Source organism: Diabrotica virgifera, chromosome 4 (assembly GCF_917563875.1).
Source record: "Diabrotica virgifera virgifera chromosome 4, PGI_DIABVI_V3a".
Classification (NCBI taxonomy): Eukaryota; Metazoa; Arthropoda; class Insecta; order Coleoptera; family Chrysomelidae; genus Diabrotica; species Diabrotica virgifera.
In genome coordinates this window covers 198055959-198081133 of record NC_065446.1, presented here as the reverse complement: position 1 = coordinate 198081133, position 25175 = coordinate 198055959, and the positions used below count along the sequence as shown (strand labels likewise).

At 33.3% G+C, this 25175-nt stretch overlaps 1 protein-coding gene across 3 annotated transcripts in view; it reads right to left on the bottom strand.

Annotated features, from left to right (window-relative positions):
* Positions 1–3327: 3327 nt before the first annotated feature.
* LOC114331506 (corticotropin-releasing factor-binding protein) overlaps positions 3328–25175 on the bottom strand; it is a 553233-nt gene continuing 531385 nt past the window's right edge. For all 3 annotated transcript variants that reach the window (XM_050648639.1, XM_050648641.1, XM_050648640.1), the window contains one exon: positions 3328–3535. In XM_050648639.1, the coding sequence (XP_050504596.1) occupies positions 3529–3535 (7 nt within the window). In that variant the 3' untranslated portion in view covers positions 3328–3528. The remainder of the gene's footprint in view (positions 3536–25175) is intronic.

Sequence of the window (25175 nt, the reverse complement as noted above, 5' to 3'; positions counted from 1 at the left end):
CAGGAACGTTCATTTTTATTTTGAAGAGCAACCCTTCATGCCAGACTTTATCAAAAGCCTGACTGACGTCAAGAAAAAGTGCAGAACAGTACTTTTTTTCTTCAAAAGTTTTATTTACTATATCAACGCCTCTATGAACTTGTTCTATTGTTGAATGCTTCTCTCTGAAACCAAACTGGTGATCCGGAAAAAGATTATTATCAGTTATTATCTTCATTAGCAAGGTCGCTAATAGCTTCTCAAATAGTTTAGCTGGTACCGGTAAGAGACTAATAGGACGATAAGAGGTATGTTCGTGAGGTGGTTTACCATGTTTATGGATCATTATTATATCAGCAATTTTCCAGTGCGTTGGTACAAATTTGAGCCTTATTGCGGCGTTGAATAGTTGTGTTATCATAACTACACCTTTATCTGGTAACTCTTTTAACATAGTTCCTGTTATAAGGTCATAGCCAGGAGCTTTTTTGGTTTTTAATCTATATTGAGTAGTATTTTTTACATCTATTTTTATTACTGGTTTAATTTGCTCACTTGGCTGTTGGATTGTTGCTAGACTTTCATAGATAGCCTCATCTTCTTCAGCACTGACAGAGGGTACAGGTTGAAAAACTTCTTTAAGATATTTCCAAATGCCTCTGCATTTTCTTGATCTTTTCTCGACCATGAGCCATCTGGATTTCTTAATGGTGATATGTGTTTACTGGGTTGTTAATTTCCTTGTGGCCTTCCAAAGTGAATAATCGGTATCTGCTGTTGGTGTTAAATTTTGAAAATAATTTTCGATGTACGAGTTTTTGTGCTGTAGTATTGTATTTTTCAGCTGTCTTGCGGCTCTATTGTAGTTCATTTTGTCTTGATGCTGCCTTGTGTTTTTCCATATCTTTCTTAGTCTCCTCTTCTCTTTAATTTGATTTCTTATATTAATAGGATTGTTTCTTTTATTCTGTGTATCTTTACATTCTGGAGTGGCATTCCAAGCAGCTTCTTGGAGAAGTGTAGTAAATTCGTATACTGCCAATTCAAGTTCTTCTTTTGTTTTGAGAGAAATATTAAGGTTTATTTTTTGATGTATTTCTTCCCTGAACTCATTCCAGTTGATTTTATAATTGTGCAGTTTTGCTGGACGTTCCTTCTCAAAAAATCTTGAATTTAGCGTCGCTATTATGTGGGTATGATCTGAAGCAATTTCATAATTTGGTACAATATTTAGATAGCCTTCTCCAAAAACGCTTACAAAGAAGTCAAGACAGTCTGGAAGTCTACTAGGGTCAGTGGGCCAGTAAGTAGGTGTGTAACTAGATAAGTGTTTGAGATGTAGTTCCTGTATCACATGAAAAAGGATTCTACCTCTACCTGGTGGAGAAAGTCGAGAGCCCCAACTCACATGTTTTGCATTATAGTCAGCACCGGCAAGAAATCTATTACCAAGTGAATTAAAATAATTAGTAAATGATTCTTTATTCGGTGGATAGTTTGGTGGAAGATATGCTGCAGATATTGCTACTTGTCCAAGCCAATATTCTATGATAATGCTGCCTGCAGGTGTGGCTCTTTTATGTTAGCAAGGTGAGAGTGTTTAATCCCTTTTCGAATAATAACGGCTGCACCTGCTCTAGCATGCCTTTCAGCATCAGGGTGTGGTGCATTATAAATTATATATCCACAAAATTTAAGGTTGTGTCTCTCTGCTCTGTCTAAGATTTTGTTAAACAATGTTGTGAGACTATTAGTGAGTTTGTGACCACCGTATTTTAGCAGTTCGTTAGGTATTCCATCAGTACCTGGCGATCGTCTATTCTTTTTTTTTGAAGGGGGAAGTCTACTGTGACAAGGGAAAAACAGGCCGATTTTCCGAATTTTTTTTTAACCCGCGAGTAGTCGCGCGGTGAGATAGAATCTCAATTTTTATCCTTTTTCGCGATAACTTGATGAAAAATTTTGCAATTTTGAAAAAATTTCGTAAGTGCCTCGAGGAAGGGTGTAGTAATGCGTAGGAATTTTTTTCTTCTTCTGCTTCTTTTTGTGGAATTTATGGCTTTGGGGAGAGCCAATTAGCTTTAACCGCGGGTAGTCGCGCCGTCAGATAGAATCACACATTTCATCCTTTTTCGTAATACAGTAACACCTGTCAGTAACGGCCACTAAAAATGAAAGAACTATTGGCCGATATAGAAAGGTGGCCGCTATTGCCAGTTTTTGTAGTCTACATATAATTGGTTGGGGAAATTTTTAAACTGGCCGTTAGGACAGGTGACCGATGTTGGCAGGTGGCCGTTAACACAGGTTTTACTGTACAGTAAAATTTGTCAGTAACGGCCACTAAAAATGAAAGAACTATTGGCCGATATAGAAAGGTGGACGATGTTGCCAGTTTTTGTAGTCTTCATATAATTGGTTTGGGAAATTTTTAAAATGGCCGTTAGGACAGGTGGCCGATGTTGGCAGGTGGCCGTTAACACAGGTTTTTTTAATAAAATTGTTAGAAATATATATTTTCAGTATAAAAAGTAGATAAAAATCGTACAAAATAAAAATTTTTTCTAAATTCGTATTTTGAGATAGAATCTCACACGCGACTATCGACGTTACAGAAGTGAGCGCGACTACTCCCGGGTTAACAAAATATGACTTGTACATTAAATTAAATTAAACCGTCATCTTTATTATATATTCAGTATTTGTAAAAACAATTTCAAGTTGAAATATTCAAAATTGCCGTCGTGGCACTCCTTCAAGCGCAGGTCCGTTTTTTTTAGGTGCCCAAACGGTGTACATGAAATCTCACGTCTGGGTGATCTGAAACAAAAAACAAAATACGGTTATCATCTACATAGTATTGACTATCATCTGACTGAGATTTTTTTTGATATCGTTTTTTGTTTAATTGTTATAAACAATAATATCATCAAATTTGGGAAAAAAATAGAAAATAATTTCAATAATTTTTTTTTCGGCGCCAAAATTTTTTATCGACAAAATTCTCCGTCAGACGAGAGTCAATACTATATAGATGATAACCGTATTTTGTTTTTTGTTTCGGATCACCCAGACGTGAGATTTCATGTACACCGTTTGGGCACCTAAAAAACGGACCTGCGCTCGAAGAAGTGCCACGACGCCAATTTTGAATATTTCGACTTGAAATTTTTTTTGAAAATACTGAATATATAGTAAAGATGACGGCTTAATTTAATTTAATGCACGAGTCATATTTTGTTAGAAAAAAAATCCGGAAAATCGGCCTGTTTTTTCTCTTGTCACAGTAGACTTCCCCCTTAAATTGTTGATCCTAACAAGGTTTCAGATAAGTAAAAATGACTGTGGTTTTGGTAATATTTTATTTGACTCTTTATACACATACAAGATTCCTACGTGTTTAATTAATTCTACATACAATAAATTTGGACAAAAAATAAATTTCAAGTACAATACTCAATGTTAAATATTAAGTCTTCAACGATGGTTTCTGCCACACCAAGGAAAAAATGTTTGTGGTTATTGGAGCAAGTTGACAGGAACCGTTGTTTATTCCCTAAAAATAAATAATTTATTAAATACATCATTAATATTAACTAAAAGGTTAAAATATTTTTATGAAATTTTAGTGCGATACACAGATTATTATTATATACTTTTGATAGCACAGCGGCATAAAATTCATGTATTTGGAAAAATGACTCATAGGAAGAAAACCGAGTAAAACGGCGAAGAAAACAAAAGAAAATTATTATCATTAATGGCGTTATAACTATTTGTGAGTCTTTGCCGCGTTTACCATTGCCTTCCATGTTTGTCGCTACTGTGCCTCTATTTCCCATTGTCTCTAGATCTTCTCCGACTGCATATTTTTCACCTTTTCCTGGGCCGTTCTACAGACCTCTTGCTATCTAGATTTTCCCGAAACACATTTTTTATAAGGAAGGGAAAAGCTGGATAAACATTAGAAAACTAATACTCCTTCGGACTATACTGTCAAATTTTGGTGCACTGAATGAACCACGTACTAACTGGACGGCCCACCGATGCATTTACATCGGAAAATGCAAATAAATTGCATTAGAAGGGTTTTATCTGATAGAAAAGTAAATGTGCATACATTTTCAGAGGCTAAAAGGATAATCAATAGAGAAAACAATATTTTCTTTATTTTTATTCAGTTCAACCCTCATATCCCCCTTTTTCTTTCACTCCATCTCTTTCTCTTATTATACTTGTCCTTTGAATTTACATTACAGTCTTCTGCAATTTTTGTATTTCCGAATAAATCCCTTATTTGTCTCTTAGCATTTATCATTCAATTTCAGTTCTCACATTTAAACTCAGTCGTTAATGCAGAAAATTATACGAGGATCAATATCCTCTTCTCTTAATTTTGTTTTAATTAATTTTTTATTTTTATTTTATCATTACACCTGTTTCAACATTAATTTTTATTTTTGTATCAAATGGGCTCACCTCTAATCTTTTAATCTTTAACTTCAATTTTACATACTGCCACAAAAATTGTCCTTAACTTTTAAAAAATTTTCATAATCATTGTAATCTTTTCAATCATATACATTTCCTATATTCCATTCTTTTTTTCATCTCGTGTCCATTCGCTTGTACAATGTTCGTTACATTTTCTTTTAATGTCTTCACTCCTCTTTCGATATCTCAGCGTATTTTCTGTAATACTTTTCATTACTCAGTACTCTCATCTCTGCCGTTTCCAGTAGTATTTATTCTGTAGCTGTATCGGATCTTGTTTCTGATTTATAGTCATTATTGGTCTTATACTGCTCTATCTGCTAAACCAGAACTCCTCTGTCATTCAGAGCTCCGAAAGCGGAATGGCCGCTGCAAGGTCGACATCGCTTCCGAAGCAATTTACCTTCATTATTTATCCACAGACTGTCAGCATGGAGGCCCTTCCATTTTCCCCGTTTCCCCCTTTTTTTGGTCCCAAAGTTGGATTTTTCTGTTCGTTTTTTCGTTTATTTTTTTTTGTTTTTTGTTTTTTGTTTTTTTTTATTAGTTTCTTTTTATTAGAGCTTCTTTCCCACACAGTCTGTCTCACAAAATTAAACTCATCTATTCGCTTCTTATCAAAACTTATTCCCTCTACCTTCTACTTACAATATATTTCCCTCTCACCCCTACCGTTGGTACAGCTGTTTTTCCTCCTCTTCTTTCTTCTTGATCACTACACGAATATAGTTGTATATACTAGTCCAACCAGATTTACTTTCAATCATTCTCTCAATCATCTCTCTCACTGTCACAAAATAAACACCTGTCTTTCCATTCTGTTCCTTTCTACTGTCCATATGTTGCACTCTAGCATCGTATGTGTATCAGTGTCCGGGTGTATGCAGTATAAGCATTAATAAGTGTCAGCCTTTCCAAACCTACAGAGGTAGGCTCTAGAACACCCGTGTCCTGTGAGCACCTGCATTAGGAAATAATCCAGTCGCCTGTCACCACAGTCCACCCAATCTTTTAGGTTCGGGAGCAGTATCTTTGTCCACTGTGCCACATGCTCCGTTTTGTTCCATTCTTCCTGCCATCTTTTACTTGACCTTTCTCTGTCCTGTGTTCTCTTGGCGATAGTGAGCTCTAAGGTTACTTTTCTCATATAGTTCTTTTCTTTCCACTACCAACACATGCAACGGAATATTAAAGCACCCTGTCAATGTATTTTCTTGTTGTACTTGATTTATCACTTCTTTGTCCAATTTTCCGTACCTGGACAATGTAATTCTAAGATATATTATTGCCATTAATTGTTCAATACTGATGCCATCAATTTCTGTTTTACATCTATTGGGTCTTTACTAATTACTGTTTTTATGTTTCTGAGATGAAATTGTCATATTGAATTCTTTTGCTCTTATGTTAAATCTGTGGACTAATATTTGCAGACAGTCTTCATATTGGGCTATCAATATTGCGTCGTCCGCGTAACAGAGTATTTTTACTTCTTTGTTTCCTATTCTGTATCCTCTTCCTTTCCGAATCTTTTGATAATTTCATCTATGATTAACTAGAAGAGCATAGGACTCAATGAGTTTCTCTGTCTTATTCCGCTGCCTATGTCTATAGGTTCTGTAAGTTGTCCATTTATTCTGACTTCCTTTTTGTTGTTTTGGTAGATGTTTTTAATAGTTTTTATGATTTATAGGTGAACTTCTCTATTGTACAGTAGATAAATTACATCTTTGAGTCTTAGGGTCGGTTGTTCGAACGCTAATCAACAATGATCATTATCAAATAATTAATTACTGTCAATGTCAATTGTTAAAACATAATTAATTACAATTCTGATACTATAATCAATTAATATAACAATAATTATTAACATAATTAATAATAAATCTCATAATTGTAATTAATTATGTTTTCAGCAACCCAAATAAAGTTGACATTGACAGTTTTGGTGACAGTAATTAAATATTTAATAATGATCATTGTTGATTAGCTTTCGAACAACCGGCCCTAACTCTCTCAAATGTTTCCTTCAAGTCAATCAGACATAGAAATGCTAGTCTATTATACTCTAGTGATTTCTCAGTTATTTGTTTTATGACGAATATTGCATCTGTACACAATCTTCCAGTACATAACCCCTGTTGTTCATCTGCTAAACTTATACTCTGATTCATTAGTCCTTGTAGAATTTTAGCTGCAACTTTTAGGGTAGTATTTAACAATTAGTTACCTCTGTATTTTTCTGGATGATTTTATCTCCTTTTTTGAATAGTAGAATTAGTTAGCTCGTTCTTTATTCTTCCGGAATTTTATTGTGTTTTATAAAGTTGTTTATTCTTCTTCTTCTTCTTTATAAGCAACTCTGCTTGTTCATTGGCGGATTGACACCTCTATGGAAGGTTGTCACTCCATCTTTTGCGCGGACGGCCGATTGTTCTTCTACCGATTGGTTATTTATCTCTTGCTATTTTGACCACACGTGTCTCCCCCATTCTGGTTATGTGGTTGTTCCATTTTTTTATTTAGTGTCCATTAATTTATACACTGTACGTTACATTGTCTTTTATTGTCTTCACTCTTATTTCAATCTCTCAGAGGATTTTCTGTAATTCTTCTCAGTACGCTCATCCGTGCCGTTTTCAGTAGTCTTTGTGTTGTGGCTGTATTGGGTCTTGTTTCTGATGCATATGTCATTATTGGCTTAATACTGGCTTTATAAATTCTTGACTTCATATCAGTGTTAATATATCGGTTTCGCCATACAGTCTATTTGCTTTTTGTACTTCATTTTTCACTTCTTTGTCCAAGTCTCCGTAACTTGGCAATTCCAAGGCATTTTACTTCCATTACTTGTTAAATACTGATACCAACAATTTTTATTTTACATCTGATTGGTCCCTTACTGATTACTATTGTTTTAGTTTTATGAGATGAAATTGTCATATTGAATTATTTTGCTGTTATATTAAATCTGTGGACTAATCTTTGCAGACTATCTTCATCTTGGGCTATTAATATTGCATCGTCTGCGTAGCAGAGTATTTTTATTTCTTTGTTTCCCATTCTATATCCTCTTCCTTTGCTGACGATTTTAATGATTTCATCCATGATTAAATCGATAAGCATAGGACTCAGTGAGTCTCCCCGTCTTATTCAGCTGCCTATGTTTATATTTTATGTTCTGTAAGTTGTCTATCTATTCTGACTTTCATTTTGTTATTTCGGTAGATTTTTTCAATAGTTTTTATGATATTTATGGGGACTTCTCTATTATACAGAATATGGATTACATCTTACAGTCTTACTCTGTCAAATGCTTCCTTCAAGTCAATCAGACATACAAATGCTGGTCTATTATACTCTAGTGATTTCTCATGCTTTATGACGAATGTTGCATCTGTACACGATCTTCCAGTATGAAAACCCTGTTGTTCATCTGCTAAACTTGTCCTTCGATTCATTAGGTTTTGTAAAATTTTAGGTGTAAGTTTTAGGGTAGTATTTAACAAGCTGATAATTACGTCTGTATTTTTCTGGCTGATTTTTATCTCCTTTTTTGAATAACAGAATTATTTCGCTCTTTCTCCAGTTTTCCGGTATTTTATTGTGTTTTATGATTTTGTTAATTAATGTTGGTAATTGTCCTGCCATTGCTGCTGCAGAATATTTCAGTAATTCGTTTGGTATTCCATCCTTACCTGCAGCTTTTCTGTTCTTCAGCTTTTCAAGTGTTTTTCGAACTTCCTGTGTACTTATATTAATATGTTCATTTGCGGTAATTTCTGGTGTTTCGGGTTCTAGGATCATTTGTTCTTCCTCTGCATAGAGCTTTTTTTTTGAAGGTCAATCCAGGTATCCTTTTCTATGTGTTTGGTTCTGTTAATTAGTTTACTTCCATTTTTTGACCTCTTATAAAGCGCCATATTTCCTTTTGGAGACTGTAAAAATCAGGTTCCATTTCTTTCGAAAAACATTCCCAGTGTGTTTCGTTTCTTATTGCCTTATAATTATCGTATGCCTCTTGTGTCTTAGTTAACATGTATTTTAGGTAAGCTTTTTTCTTCTCTTTACATTTTTCCTTTACTTCTGTACAAACCCATGGAGTTCTGCGCCTTGGAAGCGATTTATTTTTATTAATGTTTCTTTCACCAAGAACTTCCTTGGCTGATGCTAAGATATTAGATTTAATTTTTGCAAAGCTTTCTTCGACTCCGTCACTTTCCGTGATATCCATTAATCTAATTTATATATAATAATATTCTATGTTTATTATAATTTTGTTAATTATGTTGTTAATCGTTTTCCCATTGCTGCTCCTGGATATTTCATAATTCGTTTGTTATTCCGTCTTTCTCTGCAGCTTTTCTATTCTTCAGCTTTTCAAGTGGCTTTCGAACTTCCTGTGTACAATTCTCATTAAGTTATTGGAGAAAATCTTAATATTAAGCTTATTACAAAGTCTTTTGTATTTGGGTGGTGTGGTTCAGGTAGAAAATAATATATATTTTTTTTCTCAAAAATGGCTTTGGCAGAGCCGATTAGCCAGATTTGTTGTAATTGAACGTCAATCTATTATTCATTTAATTATTATACCTGCTATTCTGTATGCTTACCTCTATTAAGGTTTTCCCAAAAAACTTGATATCAAATCTACTTATAATAACATCTTCGTATGTGTAATTTCTGGTGTTTCGTTCCTAGCGTCATTTGTTTTTCCTGTTTAGAGAGCTTTTTTAGACAATCAATCCATGTATCCTTTTCTACCTGTTTTGATTCTATTAGTTCCTTTACCTCCGTTCCTTGACCTCTTATAAAGCGTCATATTTCCATTTGCAGACCATAATACATCGGATATGTTTGGAGGTAAAAATGGTAAAAACATTTTTACCTCCAAACATAGCCGATAATGCAGCTCCAAGCAATTATTTTAATCTGTTTGTTCTTTAGCCTGTGTGTGTTATTTGTACTATTTTTAAGTAAATGTCTGCAACATTCCAGGATGTGCTGGATGGCTTCACTTTTTTGACGAAATTCCTCTGATGATGCTCTTAGAAGGAAAGTAGGTACTTTGTAGGGCCAAATTTATAAATAAATGTGGTCTTTATCTTCCTTCTATTTGTAAAATTCATATATTCGAGCACTCAACCGCATCTTATTATAATTTTAATTGATTATTTTTAAAACGGTAAAGCTATCAATAGCCAATTTTAAACAGATTAAACTAACCACTATGGGTGTCTACTTATATTTTCCCCCAATTTAACTGCCTATAATTTCTAAACGGCTTAAGATAGAAAAATGCGGTTTTCGCTGAAATGTTTTATTGTAGTTAAAGTTTTGTCTGAATGTATTGATTTTTTTATATCACTTTCAAATACCAAAAAAAATGGCGGATTTTTGGAGAAAACGTTGTTGACTTTTTTTTAATGGAACACCCACTATATTTTTTTGTAAATTGAAAGAAAGGTCATTCACCTATCTGGCGATATAAAGTTTTTCAAAATCGGTTGTCAAATCACTGAGTAATTAATTTTTAAAATGAGCGGTGCAACGTGGATATCACATACCTAATAAAAAGCAAAATAATATTATGTTATGTGATTTCCATATTGCATGTCTCATTTTAAAAATTATTTGATCAGTCATTTGACAACCGATTTTAAAAAATTTTATATCGCTGGATAGGCAAATGACCGTTTTTTCAAGCTACAAAAAAATATACTGGGTGCTTCAATAAAAAAAGTCAACAACGTATTTTTTCAAAAATCCGCCATTTTTTATTTAAAAGCGATATAAAAAATGGTCATTTACCTAAAAACTTGAAAAAACAGTCATTTACCTATCAAACGATATAACTATTTTTAAAATCGGTGGCCAAGTGACTCAGGAATTAATTTTTAAGATGAGAGATGCAATGTGGAAATCACATAACATAATATCAATTTGCTTAGTTATGTTTAGAGAGCCGGAATATATGCAACACAACATTACCAAAATATGTGCATATATATATATATATATATATATATATATATATATATATATATATATATATATATTTATGCACAGATATCAAAGTGAGGTCCTGACATTACGCGCACTTAGTGAGGACCGGTAGAAAACGTAGACATAATCGTTTCAACTCTTCATAGTGACCTTGACAAGTAAATAGCAATTAAAAAATGACGAGTATACACAAAAAAAGTTACGTATATGTGTCCCGTATTGTTCAAGTATATTGCCACCCAAGTGAGGCCATTATACGCAGCTATTAAAGTGAGACTGTATATACTTTTTCGTTATGCGCACAAAGTGAGGACAACTTTACGTGTATATTTCCTTACAGCTCATCAAGTGAGGACCATACAGTGTTGTCGATAAATAAAAGATTAATCGTTTCTACTGCCTTTTTCTGTATAACACAGTAAGAATTATTATTGTTTCGATGTTTCAGTCACTTGTAGTTATAAGAAGGATGTGGACTCTTTGTGCTTGCTCGTACTGTTTGTTAATTTTATAACATTTTAGTACCTCAGCATTAAATCACGGTAGGCTTATCGGAGACTAGCGTTAATAAAGAAATAGTTTTATTCTTTTAATAATTTACATTAAAGATGGATAGGAAAGCAAAAATTTTGAAAATAGCGTTAGTTGAGAACAATAATAATCAAAATGGAGGATACAGTGATAGTTCAGTTATGTGAAATTTATATTGAACTTAACATATAAATATAAAAGCCCGACTTTTGATTTAAGGGGAACACAGTTTTTACGGTAGGTACATACATATCTGTCATTTGTCAACCCCCTCCCTTACATTTCCCCCACCCCTTATTTTTAAATAGGGAATAGGGGCGTGTGCTAGCTCATTTGAAAGGATATTCAATTCTCTATCCAGTATTATTAACATTGACATAATTATCTATACAGAGTGTATTTTAGTATAGGTAATGTTGCCCCTGTCGATTTTCATTTTGAAACGCCAATTTTCAAACCTTAATTTTAGTATACAAGATGACTTACTTAATTTAATTAAACTTAATGTACCTTTTTTACTGACTTAATTTTACAGTTATTCCACTAGATGGCAAATACAGTGAATATGTGCATATGTTTTATTTCGAATAATCATTTTAAAATAGTTTTAGTTTTCTATTTTCTCTGAAAATTGTTGCAAGCTTCTTGTTCTTATACTTAAAATCATGTCACTACAAATTTATACGAGACTACATATTAAGAGTATAGAAAGTATTATAATATATGACATACATGCTTTTTTCCATTTATTGAAGATATTTCACCTTATCCTGAAACAATGCAATGTGACCAAGTGTCCTCAACTAAAAAAATATATCCCACTATTTTGATATTAAATGTATAGTTTGTACTATAAACCGTATTGAAATAGATTGCAACATGTGTGTGTGGTTGGGATATTGACTGCGAAACCTAAGGCTTCATTCGCCTAATCATATTTACCTTTGATTCTTATACTAATACTTTGATTCTTATCTAACAATAAATAAAATTGATTAACATTTTATATCAATATTATTAGTGTTTTTAAACAATATCAGTATGATAAAGTCAAGATAAACAATACTATAGCAGAAAGCTTTGAGGTCAAACAAGGACTGCGGCAGGGTGATCCATTATCGTCTATAATGTTTAGCATATTACTAGAAAAGGTTATACAGGAAGCAAACATTAATAGAACAGGTCTGATCTACCACAAAAAACATCAGTGCTTGGGATTCGCAGACGATTTGGTAATCTTGGCTAGGAGCAAAATAGAACTTATAGAAACAGTCATGAAACTTGAGGAGAGGGCAGCAACCAAAGGATTGTATATAAATGAAGCAAAACAAAGTATATGGAATGGACAAATAAGCAATTCGTTCGGGGGCAATACATAACAATGACAACAGCGAAGGGAACACAGTATAAATTCGAAGAAGTTGGGAGATTTGTGTACTTAGGAACTGTCTTCACAAGAGATCCTAACTGTGAAGAAGAAATACAAAAGAGAATTATGTCGGGCAACCGCGCTATATTTGCTTTAAATGGGTTGTTAAAAGTAAAAATATATCACGAAGAGCAAAACTAAGAACTTACAAGACGTAATAAGGCCGATAGTAACGTATGCTTCTGAAACATGGGTCACAACAAAAAAACATCAAGAGTTGTTATTAGTTTGGGAGAGGAAAATACTCCGCAAAATCTTCGGTGGGAAAAACTTAAATGGACAATGGGTAAGAAGAACAAATAAGGAACTAACTGAGCTCTATCAAGATCCTAACATACTAGCAGTAATTAAGGCGCAAATACTTAGATGGTTGGGCCATGTGCAGAGGATGATTCCATCTAGAATTCCCAGAATAGTACTATCTAGTGCATTGGTAGGGAAAAGACGAAGAGGAAGACCGAGGTCACGATGGAGTAATGGAGTTAGAGAAGATATGAGAAGAATTAACTTAAGGAACTGGGAAAGAAAAGCGACTGACAAAAGGGAGTGGAAAAGAATAGTACATCAAGCCATGGGCCTACTAGGCTCGTAGTGCTTACATATTATAATATCAGTTTTCTAATATTATCCAGTTCAATATCCAGTTCCGAATCCAGTGATTATATTTCTTCCGTATTGTTTAGTTTCGCTTTCAGTGATTGTATTTTTTTTTTTGTTTTTTTTTTAAATATTTATTTATTATTTTATTACTATATTTTTTTATTGTGCTCATAATAGATTGCAACATTGTCTACAGACATGAATGCAGTAACAATAAATAAAAGAAAATCGGAGATCCACACCCCGGATTTGAAATCGAAACCTCTGCATTACGAATCCGAGATCCGAGGTCTACCCACTAGGTCACTAGGCTATCGCTCTTAGACAATATTTTTTCCTGAAACGGGGACTTTTAAAGCCTGGTCTAGACTATGTACAATAGTACTATGTAAATGTTGTACAACTTTGTTATGTAACTTGTTATAATATAGCATGAGTATCCAGACTATATAACAAAAAACAAAACAACAACATGCGCATAAATTTTGCAGCATTTTAGATGGATAGCTGGTAGGTTAGGTAGTATATAAAATTGCGTCATATAAGTATGGAGGATCTCTTCATAGCAACAGCAGCTTGTGTATTATTGTGGAGGCGACACCGGTGTGTTAAATTAATATTTTGGGTGTGTCCTTCATTAGCAGCTCGAGCAAAATATAGGTAGTGGTTTTAGCTGATCTGGAAAGAGATAACATAGACCCATCGACAGGAGACATTAAATGTGATGGCAGTTTTAAAAACTTCTTAAGAATAGAAAGTTCTGATTTTGAATTTCTTATAAATGAAATCGGCCAATTCCAGTAAGAGAAAGATTAACAGTTATATTATGAGCAAAGTATATTTTTCAAACTTTTTACTCATTGTTTCAGAGAGGAATTTTTACATTTCTGTAAAATTTAATTCCTCAGTATTATCTTCTTCACCTGTTCATGATTGAGTGTCACTGTCTATTTGAATTGGTGTAGCTGGAGAAGTAGCGGATGTAGGTGTAGTGGACGGAATAGAAAGGCTCAGATATATTGTATGATTGAGTGCCTGTTTGAGTAGCTGATGAAGCAGTCTGCATCTGTGTAGCGAATGAAGTGAATGTTACAGGTTTTATGTCTGAACACTCTGCTCTGTAGAGAATATTATTTATGTCAAATTTAGAGTTGATTTGCACCGATTTGCTGTTAAGGTTCCGCGTACTGCTTTTCTTTTGTTGGCTTGAGTTATAGGCGTACGTGCATTAGTTTTAACTACAGTTTCTGTATCTATTTTCACTTCTATTTCAGTCTATTCATCGTGTTTTTTATTTGTTTTTTAAATCAATAAATGTAGCTCATCCCATAGCAATCCCATAATACTCGTTACTTACGAAATAGCTCAATTAAATGAGTCGTTAGTTCTTTCGACAATTTCATCGCGTAAATAACGCTACGTGAACAGAGCAAAGAAAAGTCTAGCACAATCACTCCAGAATGAACAAGGCGATATGACTCCAACGGTTGCTGCTCGCGTACTATGCCAGAGAAATGCTTCAATAACATGTTTTTAGGTGTATATCAGTCGCGGTGCGGTTTTATAACTTTCTTTGATGTTTACCGACATCTATTGGATAACATAAAACATGCTATATAACCAGAAAAATGTTATACAACACTGTGTTTTAAAACTTTTTTATTTAAAATTTTGTAACAAGTTACAAAACTTTGTTATTTAACATGTATTGTTACATAGTCTGGACCCGGCTTAACGGTAACTTCTTATAGGTAATACACTACAATTTCTGAATATTTTTTCTGAAATCTATCGAATGGTACCAAACACGACCCCCACGGAGGGGGGTTACTTTAAAATCTTAAATAGGAACTCCTATTTTTTTATTTCAGATTTGGATTCTTTGCGTAAAAATAAGCAACTTTTATTCGAAACATTTTTCTAATTATGGATAGGTGGCGCTATAATCGGAGAAAACGGGTGTTGGAAATGGAAAATTAAATTAAAATATGGAAAGTCCCCACTAAAATGGAAAATTTTACTTAATTTTTTGGTTTTAGAACCTAATAATCACAGCCCAATAGGTCCCCAAAGCGCTCGAGTGACTGCACATTTAGCATACTTTGCTCCCCTACTATATGTATTATAAATAATATGCGAAGTAATTATTAACCCAAACAACCATAATTCAACTTTTATTTACTAATAAAGAACTGGACGAAAGTGTCACATCAGCTTTTATGAAACACATGAATATTTACATAAAAAGGTAAGTGATCTGCTTGAAATCGATATTCCCAAAATCATCTAAAAATTGTTTATACTTGAGTACTTTGAGACTCTTGTATGAAATGTGAATACCGAAATACGATTAGGAATCTCCATTATGTAATTTTTAAATAATACATAATTCTTAGGAAATGAAAGGTATTATACAAACGTGTTAAAAATACTACCTACTGAAATTTTTTGATGGCAATAAATGATGAATTGGTTTATCGAATTTATTTTTAAGGTGATACAGTAGCGATCAACAGGTAGCCAAAACGCGTTCCAAGATTGAGGCTGTAATTTTGAATATTTTTTCGAGATATTTGGCACACGTATTTGTAATATAATAAAGAATCTTGAAGAGAAGTATCCATACTTACTCAAATGTGGTCTCGAGGTAAACCAATTACAAAAAACTCGAAGATGTACCACAAGGTTATATAACCTTGTGGTACATCTTCGAGTTTTTTGTAATTGGTTTATAATAAAGAATGGCGGTACAGAGCCCAATTTGAAAAATATATTAATATGTGCAAATTAATCTGTAAATAAATACAATATTAAAAAAAACGAGTCTGTACCGCCATTAAGGAGAACAAAAAAATATACTTTCTTCAAATAAATTTTTTATCAGATGCCTAGATTTTGTGTCATTTTGGAACTACTAATGAAACAAAAAATTTTAGTAGTTCCAAAATGACACAAAATCTAGGCATCGGATAAAAAAGTTTATTTGAAGAAAGTGTATTTTTTTGTTCTTCTTAGTGGCGGTACAGGCATAGGCGTAACCAGGGGGGTTTTGGGGGTTATAACCCCCCCCCCCATTGGGATGTACTTTGAGCTTTATACGCTTAACACCATACCCCTCAGAGACCTTCCAGTAGTTGTAACCCCCCCCCTTTCCAGTAGTTGTAACCCCCCCCCCTTAGGATCATCCTGGTTACGCCTATGGGAACAGGCTCGTTTTTTTAATATTGTATTTAATTACAGAGTAATTTCCACATATTAATATATTTTTTAAATTGGGCTCTGTACCGCCATTCTTTATTATATTACGAATACGTGTGCCACATATCTCGAAAAAATATTCAAAATTACAGCCTCAATCTTGGAACGCATTTTCGCTACCTGTTGATCGCTACTGTTTCCTCTTAGGTAAAATATGTCATTTGGATATTTTTTTAAACTCGATAGATCCTAGGGACATGTCGGTAGATCGGTAGGATCATCACTTTTGGGAGTTTTGGGAATATCCCAATTGACAACGCAATATACACCGACGCCGTCTACAACGAGCGACGAATCAGAGATGCCAGATTGGGGTACTTTCGCCCATTTTTAGGGTAATTTGAAAGCACATGGGAAAATTTTTATAGGTTGAATTGGTTGGGGAATTTTTCGGGAGGAAAATTGAGTAAACTGAATTGCAATATAAATGTATGTAACATTATAACCTATCGAGTATTTACTTTTGATTAAAAAAACCGAAAAATGGTTTTTGGAACAACCGCTTTTTTTGACCAGTTATTATAACCGCCAGGTTAAACCGTAAGTAAAAAACCGGTATAACCGAAAACCGGTTTTTTGTTCAACAACCGCCATCCCTACTTTGTTTGTTACAAATACAGTTCGCTGGAATAAGTGTTACCCCCCTTATTAACTTATTTATTTTTAGCACATAAGAAAAACGCTCGGATAGGTCGATTTTTAAAATAATCATAGTATATTATAGCGTCAATGTTTTGAACTTTACGCGATCCCTCTTCTTCAGGTGACAGGCATAACTTTGATTTTTTTAAATAGGAAAGTAAGTACATCATGTGACACCTCATTTAAAAGCTTTTTTCTACAACCGTGTTAAAAATGCAATTTTTAGAACTCCATAAGTGCGTTAAAAATGCTACTTTATGCTACAATTTTGATGTAATGTCAAAAAAATATAAAAATGGAGTGTAAGTCAAGTTCAAGTAAAAGTTTTTGTAGATATTGTCCTGTAATTACGTTTGTAGAAAAAATATTGTGTGATATGCGTGTTAAAAAGTACATTTTTAAGGCACTCATGTGAATTGCAGAACTCGCTGTCGCTCATCTTAAACGTGTACTTGTAACACTTATATCATAAATAACTATTGAAATACTGATTACAAAAATTTATATTATTTTAAGCCTTTCTGAGAGCATATGCGCAAAAATTTCGCTCGAATTATTTTTAAATGCGTTCATTTTTTTTCGAATACTGAGAAAACCTTAAGTATTTTTAAAAAATTTAAACGCAGAAAGAAATATTACTGTATTATCCATGGTCGAAAGTCATTGAGAACTTCTATAATATTTATTTTAATAAGTTACAGGGGTGAAAAAAAATAGTCTGATTTTTAATTTTAAATATATCATTCAAAAGAAACTTTTTGTTCATTATAAGGGACTTTCTGCCCTCGGGAATAATGTAGTCTTCTGTTTTGCGTTTAAATTTTTTAAAAATACCTATTAGTTATCTCAGGATTCGAAAAAAATAAGCGTTTAAAAAGAACTCGACCGAAATTTTGCGCCTACGCTCTCAAAAAGGATTAAAGTTCTGCCCTCGGGAATAATGTAGTCTTCTATTTTGCGTTTAAATTTTTTAAAAATACCTATTAGTTATCTCAGGATTCGAAAAAAATAAATGCGTTTAAAAAGAACTCCACCGAAATTTTGCGCCTACGCTCTCAAAAATGATTAAAGTATTAAACATTTTTGTACTGTTTGAATTTATGCGACGAGTGACGATCCACTGTTTTAAAGATTGGTTGAACAGATGTTGCCAGTTGTATGGTCCTCACTATGTGTATCGTAAGTTATTCAACAGGGCATAGAATATACATGGTTAGAAAATATACGCCAAAATCAGCGCCTCTATGCGGAAAATCTCTGAACTAAAAATTGATGTGGACCATACAAAGTGAGGTCCCACTTTTTTTTGTAAAAAAACAGTGTTTGCTATCAGTACATGTCTACGAAAAAGTCTTACATTGATTGACTAAGTGAGGTCCGTATACTGGACCTCACTTTGTACAGGACCTCACTTCAACCGCAATTTCTTTTGATATGTGGCTCACTTCATACGCTGGGAGTAAATATATATATATATATATATATATATATATATATATATATATATATATATATATATATATATATATATATATATATATATATATATATATATATATATATATATTCCGCTTCCATACAAAGTCAGACCAGTAATAGGTAAACGAATGCACTATGCCGAGCCATCAAAACAATTCCGAGCCGTTTATATGGATCGGGATTGTTTCTCGCAGTTTTCTACATAAATTTGCATATTTTATTGACTATTGCGAAAGAAAATGAAAGAGTATGGCATTATCTACTGCAAATGATACCAACATGCCTATATTTGAGCTACATATAGTCAAAAAGTTGAAGGCAAAATTGAACTGAACTGGCTCAACATTGTACGAAAGATCGTTTTGTTAGTTCTAGAGAAGTCCGCTTGAAATTATATACACCGCGCTAGTTGCATACATTTGTATATGTTTGAAAATGAACAATCTCAGTCCATAAAAATTGGCAACAGCGCTGTTGTTATCAATACCAAGTTGGGTGCTGTATTCTTTGCCAATACCTACAATACGCTACAATATTGTTTCGGTAATGAAAGTAGGAAACATTTTTTGAAGGGAGAGGACAATGTTACTAACGAATTTAACCCTAGGATGCATAAGCAAATATTTCTACGTTATGGCATAACATGAGTCTCGCAGAGTCGCTATGTAAATAATTTATTTTCTTTAATAGTTGTCTAATACATATTTAATATTTCTTTCATTATACCAGGTAGAATGACAAATGAGGTGTCAAATGACAGCTTATAATCCAAGGATGGTACTAAAGGTGAGATATTTGACCTATGCTGTCTGTCGGTCGGTCCGTCTGACCGCGAATATAATTCTTCCGTCATTATAACAGCTACAATGACAAATGAGGTGTCAAATGAAAGCTTATAATCCAAGGATGGTAGTAAATGTGAAATATTTGACCTAGATTGTCTTTCCATCGGTCCGTCCGACCGCGAATATACCTCCTCCTTTATTATACCAGGTAGAATGACAAATGAAGTGTCAAATGACAGCTTATAATCCGAGGATGGTACTAAAGGTGAGATATTTGACCTATGCTGTCTGTCCGTCGGTCCGTCCGACCGCGAATATAATTCTTCCGTCATTATAACAGCTAGAATGACAAATGAGGTGTCAAATGAAAACTTATAATTCAAGGATGGTAGTAAATGTGAAATATTTGACCTAGGCTGTCTTTCCGTCGGTCCGTCGGACCGCGAATATAACTTCTCCTTCATTATACCAGGTAGAATGACAAATGAGGTGTCAAATGAAAACTTATAATCCAAGGATGGCAATAAAGGTGAGATATTTGACCTATGCTGTCTGTCCGTCGGTCCGTCCGACCGCGAATATAATTCTTCCGTCATTATAACAGCTAGAATGACAAATGAGGTGTCAAATGAAAGCTTATAATCCAAGGATGGTAGTAAATGTGAAATATTTGACCTAGGCTGTCTTTCCGTCGGTCCGTCCGACCGCGAATATACCTCCTCCTTCATTATACCAGGTAGAATGACAAATGGGGTGTCAAGAAAGATTATAATCCAAGGATGGTAGTAAATGTGAAATATTTGACTTATGCTGTCTTTCTGTCGGTCCGTCCGACCGCCAATATAACTCCTCCTACATTATACCAGGTAAAATGACAAATGAGGTGTCAAATGACAGCTTATAATCCAAGGATGGTACTAGAGGTGAGATATTTGACCTAGGCTGTCTGTCCGTCGGTCCGTCCGACCGCTAATATAATTTTTCCATCATTATAACAGCTAGAATGACAAATGAGGTGTCAAATGAAAACTTATCATCCAAGGAAGGTAGTCAATGTGAAATAGTTGACCTAGGCTGTCTTTCCGTCGGTCCGTCCGACCGCAAATATAACTCCTCTTTCATTTTACCAGGTAGAATGACAAATGAGATGTTAAATGAAAGCTTATAATCCAAGAATGGTACCAAAGACGTGATATTTGACCTAGGCTGTGTGTCCGTCTGTCCGTCCAACTGCGAATATAACTTCTCCGTCACTATACCAGGTAGAATAACAATTAAGGTGTCGAATGAAAGCTTATACTCCAAGAATGGTACTAAATGTGCGAAATGTGACCTAGGACTTCCGGTTTTATAAATACGATCAGAAGTACTGTTTTAAAGTCACCGGAATAGTACACGTCGATGATTAAGAGCACAGATATAGTATGTCCACTTTTTGCTGATTTTAAGATAACATTTTAAAAATATTCAGTAGGGTCATATGAATGTTCTGCATAATTATTGTAAGTCCAGAATGATTGTAAATGGGTTAAACGGCCTTGCCAAAATATAGTATTTCCCATTTGTACTAAAAACCGACTTGCACAGATGTTTTATGTCCGTTTGGAAGTGCACAAACATAGTATGTTTTGGGACATTCAATGTTAGTGCTCACGCGATCAAACTTATCATGGCTGTAAATATTATTTGACCGGACATGCAGTAACATGCGTCTTATGTTGTATGTCATACACATTTTCAAAAAAAATATCTACATTAAGCTAATAATGATACCCGAACTTATTACCCAAACATTATGATGTATCGGTATATCAGCAGTACCAAACAAAAAGTAACGCGAAAACTTCAAAACGTTCTCCTCAACAAAACTATAAAAACGAAAACGATAAAATTGTTAAAATATAAAAATTTGCCAAATTTTTACTTTTACCCAACTGACCATATTATAATCTAAACAACTATGTTTCTACGAGTTGTATCTGTTTTGAGAAATACCTACCTACCAAAATATTTTTATACCTAAACTGTTGAAAAACATTTCGGGTAAATATAAGATTTACAGCAATATAAGTAAGTACCTACAATGGGGTAAGGTTATATCAACCATAATAAATTTATTTGAATTTGGACATTTGGCATGTACTTTCTATGAAGTTTTATAATTCTATTGTATATAGGTACTAAAACTTAATATTATTGACGTTGTGTGGTTTTATTTAAACATCGACGGTTCTTTCAATATAATATTTTTATATCGAAGTCATCTTTTCTTAGTTTGGTTTTATTCTTTGGAAGAGAATAATTATTGTTATCGTGTAGTTAGGTGCAATAGTTGATTTTATAAATTTGCACATCAGATTGATTAACATTTTATGCTAATAACTCTTCATTTTAAAGCAGTGCCAGGGCACTTTTAAGTGATCAACAGACACCTTAATTTTTGACTTAGTGTATTTATCTGTTGTGCTTGGTATAATATTGGAATTTAAGCATTTGTTTTGATCTCTACGATATTTAAAATCAGGTAAGTTATTTTCAATAAAGTGTATATAGTCCAGGGTAATACCTAAGGTTTTTTCCATGACAATTCAAGAGCAAGGACACTGAAGCGTTTTTTCGACAAGTAATGCACATAAGAGCAAATTGTAACTATTTCCTGCGTAGGATCTGGCATCCATTTTTATTTATAAACAATTTAGTGTCAAAAAACGGCATTTTTCCTTATGGGTTTTTAGTACAAACATCTTCGAGAGTATGGAAAAAAGCTTTAAAATGGATTATGTATTACAAAGTTTGATACACTCAATTGATACTCAAAGTTTGATATAGGTACTAATAGATTATTACAAAGGTTAATATAATTGTGAAAAAGGTCAAAATTGCAAAAAAATTAATTTCGCATAACTATTGTAAAAATGAATGTACAGCTTTGAAATTATTGTCAAATGAGGGTTCTTTGGTGCTTAATATGTGACAAAAATTTCAAATCGATTCATTAAATTCTTTAAATTTTATTCAAATTGTTTATCCCAGAGAGCATTTTTTTGCAATAACATGTCAGAAAAAAAATGGTGTTGGAGCCAATCCACAATGAAAGAGCATGAGCTATATTTTCAACTTGGTTTAAAAAAAAGTAAATAAAAATGCATTTATTAGTAATAGTTAATTATGCAAAAGTATCATCAATCTTTCCGTGGCTCAGTGGTAAGAGCGCCTGCCTTTGGATCGAAAAAATCCGGAAGGTTGTGGGTTCGAATCTCACCAGGGTCAGAAATTTTAGAATTATTATAAATTAATAAATGAATATAGTTTCTGTCCTTGTGAGATCGGTACTCACCGGAGGGACCGCAGACGTTCGGATACAATTAGCGTCTCTTTGCAAAGACAATGACGTCGACTTTGCAAAGTAACAAGACACTTACTCAACACACACACTACACATTACTCCCCTGACTTAGTGACAAGTTATATAATTACGTGGCTAAAGGTTCCAGTTCTAAACCAAGGCCAAAATCAGAAAAAAAATCATCAATCTTGCCTTATAAACTTTTTATTTCTTTATAGAATAAATTATATATATTATGGCAATTTTTTATCAATTACATATAAATAATATTACTTATTAGTTGTGCATCTAAAACAGAGTAAAAAATAGATTTTTTTAAAAAAGTTATTCAAAAAGTTTATAAGAAAATATTGACGATACTTTTGTATAATTATTTATAACTAATAAATGCGTTTTTTATTCACTGTTTTTAAACCAATTTGAAGGTCTAGCTCATGCTCTTTCATTTGACACCTGTAAAATTTTTATCACCTATTAAGCACCAAAGAACCCTCATTTGACAAATATTTTAAAGCTGTACACTAATTTTTATAAAAGTTATTGTGAAATTATTTATTTTGCAATCTCGACTTTTTTCGCAATTATATTAAGAATAAATGAGCATATCAAACTATATAATACGCCATTTTAAAGCTTTTTCCATACTATCGAAGATGTTTATATTAGAAAAACCATATTTTCTATTGATTTTAAAAAAAGGAAAAATGCCCGCTTCTTGACACTAAATTGTTTATAACTAAAAATGGCCGCCAGACCCTACGCAGGAAATAGTTACAATTTGTTCTTATAGGTATTACCTGTCGAAAAAACGCTTTAGGTCGAGCTGTCGAAAAACGTCGAACAGGGTATATTTTTGTCTTATTACCCTGGCCTAATAGACAATCCCTGTAACGCTAATTACACACGCCGATTTTGGACGGTCGATTTTTATATCGACCTTCCAAATTCATATAGTGAACCACATCTGAGAAGAGGACATTGCACATACGCCGAACGATGAACGAAGGTCGTGCGTGTGTGTAATGTCCCATTCTCACATGTGGTTCACTATAGGAATTAGGAAGGCCGATATAAAATCTACCATCCAAAGTCGGTGTATGTGTGTAATTAGCGTAAGTCCGGCTATTACCGGCTGTGCGTTACTTCGTCAGAGGAATCAGTGGTGGCACTAAGATCCCGCAGGCCCCCCGTAAATTTGTTCACCAGGGCCCCCATAATACTGCACGATCACCATCATAAATGGTTGTAGGCTTCAATGATGCCCGAAATAAAATAAAAATAATATACGTTATTCTTTAAAGAAAGGTCAAACGACTATTGAAATATCTGACACAATTATTTCATCAGACGTCACAATATTATCTAATTAAAGAAAATTCAATCAAAATAATTTATAGTCAATCTCAAAATTATTGTTACCCAGTTAACAAAAGATGTATACAGTCAATGGATTTAACCAATTTTCGCTATAAAAAAAATGGAAAAAATTTTAGTAGGCCGTAATAGCAATAACAATATTTTTATTCCTTTTATACATCAGCAGTCACTGAAGGTATTAAAAAACAGCCATTACCTCCGATTTCGTTGAACCTCTATCGATTTTCATTCAAATTGGTGAGGAGTTAGAGGATAGAGGATACGTCAAGAAACGAAAGTAAAATTTTACCCTGGGGGTTAACAATTATATTATTAAAAAGAACATTAATTTGTTATATAAAGTTAACAATTAAAATATTTGTTCTTTAATAACTCAAAAAGTATTGATTTATTTTGATCACTTGATATAACATATTTTGCTAAAAATTTGTCCCTCTATCCATTTATGAGGTTATTTTTAATAAAATAATTTTCACCCCTTAAAAAAGGGGTGCAAACCGCCTCTGTTTATATGATCAGATCTTTCAGTTTCATATATTTAAAGTGCTTATTTTTTAAACTAATTGGTTTTAAAGTAGAATTTTTAATTTTGAAAAAAATGCTTTTTTTTTCAAAATAACTTAAAAATTATTAGAGATACCAAAAATCTCAAACCATAAAAAAAGTAACTTTTTCTTAAGGGTCCTCATAGCTTTAGTTGCCTAGGGGCCTCAAGATTCTTAATCCGGCACCGGCACTCGGAACATCTCCTTTTATTTTCTATAAGCCAAATATATCCCTAAATTTTCTTGAGGCAACTCGATAAAATTACCCATATGTCTTCGGATGGTTATTGTAAGTTTAGAGTTTCCAGCTCTTCTTTTTATAAATGGTAAAACTAACTTATTTAATAATCTTTGAGAAAGTATCTTCTTTTATTTGTTTTTCCTGATTCAGCAAAATGTTGATCTTAATTTGTATAAAGGAGAAACACGTTAAAAATTGCTACAACCATAATGTTGTACCAAACGGTAAGGTATTATTCGTTCCATTTGATCAACCCTTTTGTTTTGTTGTAAAATTTGATAATTTCGGGCTTCTTTGCTGGACTCTTAATATCTGCAAATTGATTATGTTGCATTGACCTAATAATGACAGCTTTATTTTTTTGGCACGTAACTTACCAAAGTCAAATTATCATGGAATATAAAAATATAGGAAAAACGCATCTTTCTTTTGAAGCTTGAAATTCGTAGCAAATTTCTTTAAT